Source organism: Lissotriton vulgaris, chromosome 8 (genome assembly GCF_964263255.1).
Source record: "Lissotriton vulgaris chromosome 8, aLisVul1.2, whole genome shotgun sequence".
Classification (NCBI taxonomy): Eukaryota; Metazoa; Chordata; class Amphibia; order Caudata; family Salamandridae; genus Lissotriton; species Lissotriton vulgaris.
Window position 1 is genome coordinate 192,163,709 of NC_141696.1, and position 4,025 is coordinate 192,167,733.

Here is a 4,025-nt window from a genome sequence, read left to right on the forward strand (position 1 = left end):
AATTCTCATGATCTCGAACAGTGGCCAGGAGCACGTATCATTACTTGCACCAAGGCCCAGGACACGCTGGCTAGCTACTGCTTGGATGCACCCACCCTCCTGTGTTAAGTCCAACTTGATGTTCACAGGTGTCATCAAATACAATCACGTCACTATCTTAAAGTGTGCATAGCGTCGTGGCCTGTCGGATCTCCCTTTCCCCATCAGCAGTGGCGCGCACTCAAGTGAAGCCAAGGCTCTGGCTATTTATAGCCTCAGTGCTAGGCATCTGTCTGCATCCTCCATCTGCGGCGCGTGGCAAGGGAGTGCGCGGACGCGGCGCGTGCTCCCATCAGCCCCGCGTCTGTTTACACTGAAATAACAAAACACTCCGGGAGAGAACTTGTGAACCAGTGCCCCGGGGTCACCGATGATCAAATCAGGGCTCCCCAAAAACGCTTTGGCGCGCGCCTCCTTCATCAAGGCACGCGGCTCGGTTCATTATGACAAATCAGTCTCAGAATAAATGCTAACGGGAAAAAAAATCAGGCGGGGGTGAAACGAGCTGCACTGTATCTTAGCAATGAAGTAACCCTTGCGTGACGAGAGTGAAAGCCCCACAACGTGATTCCTAGTGAATCAATGTACTCGGAGGGGAGCGCTACACGCGCCTAGGCGCGGGAAAGAAGCGGTCACAATATATTTAATTAACGCGCCTAGAAGCCAGACGAGTACATTCTTGCAAAAAATAATACTATGGACGCAAATAGCTACTAATTTTGAAACCTGTGGGCGCAATGATTTAAAATTGTCGGCGTCTAAACTTATCCAAAACTATAGCCGGAATTTGATCAAATCAAATCACTTCATCTTTCTGTCAATCTGTGTCCTGCGAATAGGTACAAAAGGAACAGCAATAAATAGTTAATTCGTATCGTCTACTAATTACGAGCCCCCTGTTCCCATTAAATGCCAGTTTCTACAATTTTATCTGAAACCCATCCTTTACATACTGTTCTGTTCAAGGTGCTCCTGTTACAATAAAAATGTTCGCCGCTCCTGCATAGAATTCTGCCGTGCCCAGGACCTTGGTCGGCGGTAAATGAAATATAACAATACATAAAAGTCGGGTTGCCATATCCCTAAGTGCCAGGAGGCCAAGACGGACCAAGTTCTGACTTCTCCCTTTACGACATGGTGCATTCTGGGACTTGTAGTATGTGTACTTCCACAACTTGATATATACCATGTACCGCTGTCACAGAGGTATAGTTCAAACCTAAATAAAACAGTGCACTTGCAGTCTCTAGGACGGCCTGATTACCTGTGAAGTTATAAACTTGTAAGGTACACTTCACACTTCCTAGATGTGTGACGTAACAGCCTTACGTCAGCCTCGTTAGCACCGGGAGATGCCTTATGGCTCCGTCTTCAAACAGAGCCTTCCTGGCAGTCTAAGCGCGAGTGTGTCAGTCACTATGACAGACACACTCGCGCCTACACTAGCGCGCGTCCTTCAGTTTTAGTGATGCTGCCTTCAGCGCACGGGTTCATTAAGACACTCGGGCAGGCTGCGCCCAATAAGGGCAGATGCGACTGCACGGCTTCCTGTGCCTTCTCCCCTGCGGTAGTAGGGTGCATCTGGGATCCCCCTGAGTGCCAGCCGAGGCCCCACTCCCCGACTGCGAAGGGGGGACGTGTCCTCCAACTCGTGCGGAAGTTAGGGGCGGAGTGCGGAGGCCGAGCTCGGACAGCAACGCCGACAGGTGCACGCCTGGAAAAGCACTCTCTAGAGAGCTGGGCCAGCGGCTAGCTCAAATATGCCACACATTTCACATTCACAAGAAGATATGATGAAGCCATCAAACACAGCGCCCACCGCTTCAGTGAGCTGCGTCGGGGCACTTTGGATGGCTTGTGGGGAACGAGGGGGTAAAGTGGTGCAGTCTTCAACCATTTAACGCCAACGCTGCTGTGCAGACAGATAGCGTCGCTTCATGTTTTTAGAGGCATGCAGCAAAACGTGTACGGGAGACATCTGTACCAGGCAAAACCAAAAACACCACACACAGAAAACGTTCAACTACTACATTTACGGAAGGTAAAATCGCCGAGCTTGTGAGGCCAGCTGCCAGGCACCAATAAAATAACAACCACCTGTGCTAACCGAGATGTCCGTGCAGCCAGCGAGCCTGGCAGCAACGCCAGGGAGACATTTTTCTGCGGCATGCACAGATCTCGAGACGCCTTACCTTTACGTTAGTCCGGAGAGCACAGTAGCATGCAAAAAACATTGCAGTAAAGTGGGCGCATAGGGAGCAGGGTCCGGCGTTTCTGCTCGCCCCGAGCCCGGCGAGCGACCAGTCCCGAGCATGTGCTAACACCGGCCAGCGTCCGCCTTCCCTCTGCCACTTTCAAAGACCATCGGGGGCTCGTCTCCTCTTCCCTGACCACCAGGAAAGCTCTCCTTAAGGCACAGAGTGAAGGCTGGGCACCTGTTCATTGGCTCTGTCTAGCATATCTCGAGCAGCACCAGAAAGTTACATCTCACTTGTTTTCCTATCCATCCTTTCCCCCTCTCCGTGAAGCAGGCAGGCAGCAGGGCGCAGCGCCAGGCGGGAACAGGAGCGTGCGTTGAAATGCAACCACAAGACGTATTTTTACTTGTCTCTGTCTGCCTTCGAGGGTTCTCTCCACAACGTGGGGCACGCGGAATCTTTCTTCTCTGTTCAAAATTAGTAACTATTCGAATCATTCCCCCACCGCTTGCTTTGGTGGGGATCCTGTCTGCACACTGCAATGTTGGCTGTCGGGATTCTTAAAGGGGTATTGTCCCTTTAATAGCAATTTGATGATATATGCCCAATTGTAGCCGAAGACAGACCCAGGCTGTCCGCTTATAGCTTAGAGGGCGTGAAACAGCAGAATATATATCGTATCAAGGATTAATTAATGTCACGAAGGTTGCTTCGTATTCGTAATGGTTATGTGTTGTTTTAGCCAGTAGCACAAAGCACAATAGGCCAATAATTCTATTTGGAATAATGAGGCTAAAAGTTCCAGAGTGCTTCTGGCTGCTGGCCGGGGAACAAGAGCTGACATTTCAAACCATGGGGCCAGCTGAAAGCATTTATGTTTTCTTTATTTTTTAACATTTTATAACGCAGTTGTTTAGTCCCACATAAACTCATACTACATGCAACCGACCTACGTCTCTCTGAATGTTTCTAGTGTCAGACGAAACATAAAGGAACATTTGTTTTAGTGGCTATTTGTGGCATACATTGTTTTCCTATTGCAGGCACGTTATGGCTTCAAAACACACTTGTTATAACAAAACAATATATATCAATATTGTAGTATTAGTTGAGTGGGTGAGAATCCACCTCAAATGATATTCATAATCTCTCCGCGGCCTTCGACACTGTCTGTCACCGCACCCTAGTGCAGCGCCTCAGCAACGTCGGAATCCAGGAGAAGGCACTGGAATGGATCATCTCGTTCCTCGCCGGAAGGACACAGAGATTCCGCCTCCCCCGTTCAGATCAGAAGCCACAGAAGTCATCTGCGGCGTTCCTCAAGGCTCCTCGCTCAGCCCAACCCTCTTCAACGTCTACATGAGCCCCCTTGCGGCCATCGCACGCCAACACAACCTCAACATCATCTCCTACGCCGACGACACCCAGCTGATCCTCTCCCTCACCAACGACCCCGCAACCGCCAGAGCCAACCTGCACGAAGGGATGACAGAAGTAGCCAAGTGGATGATGAACAGCCGCCTGAAACTGAACTCGGACAAGACGGAAGTCCTCATCCTGGGATCCTCACCCTCCGCCTGGGACAACTCCTGGTGGCCCCCTGCCCTGGGCAGCACACCCAAACCAACAGACCACGCACGCAACCTGGGCTTCATCCTGGACTCCTCCCTCTCCATGTCCAGACAAGTCAACGCCGTCTCCTCATCGTGCTTCAACATCCTGCGCATGCTACGAAAGATCTTCCGGTGGATCCCCACCGAGACCAGGAGGACGGTCACCCAGGCCCTC

General features: G+C 50.9%; 1 protein-coding gene across 1 annotated transcript in view; it reads right to left on the reverse strand.

Annotated features, from left to right (window-relative positions):
- The window catches only part of LOC147696853 (disks large homolog 2-like), a 1,652,766-nt gene extending 1,650,042 nt beyond the window's left edge, over window positions 1-2,724 (reverse strand). Inside the window, exon 1 of the mRNA XM_086936079.1 lies at window positions 2,232-2,724. Within this exon, the coding sequence (XP_086792205.1) occupies window positions 2,232-2,273 (42 nt within the window). The 5' untranslated portion in view covers window positions 2,274-2,724. The remainder of the gene's footprint in view (window positions 1-2,231) is intronic.
- Between the last annotated feature and the right edge of the window lie 1,301 nt (window positions 2,725-4,025).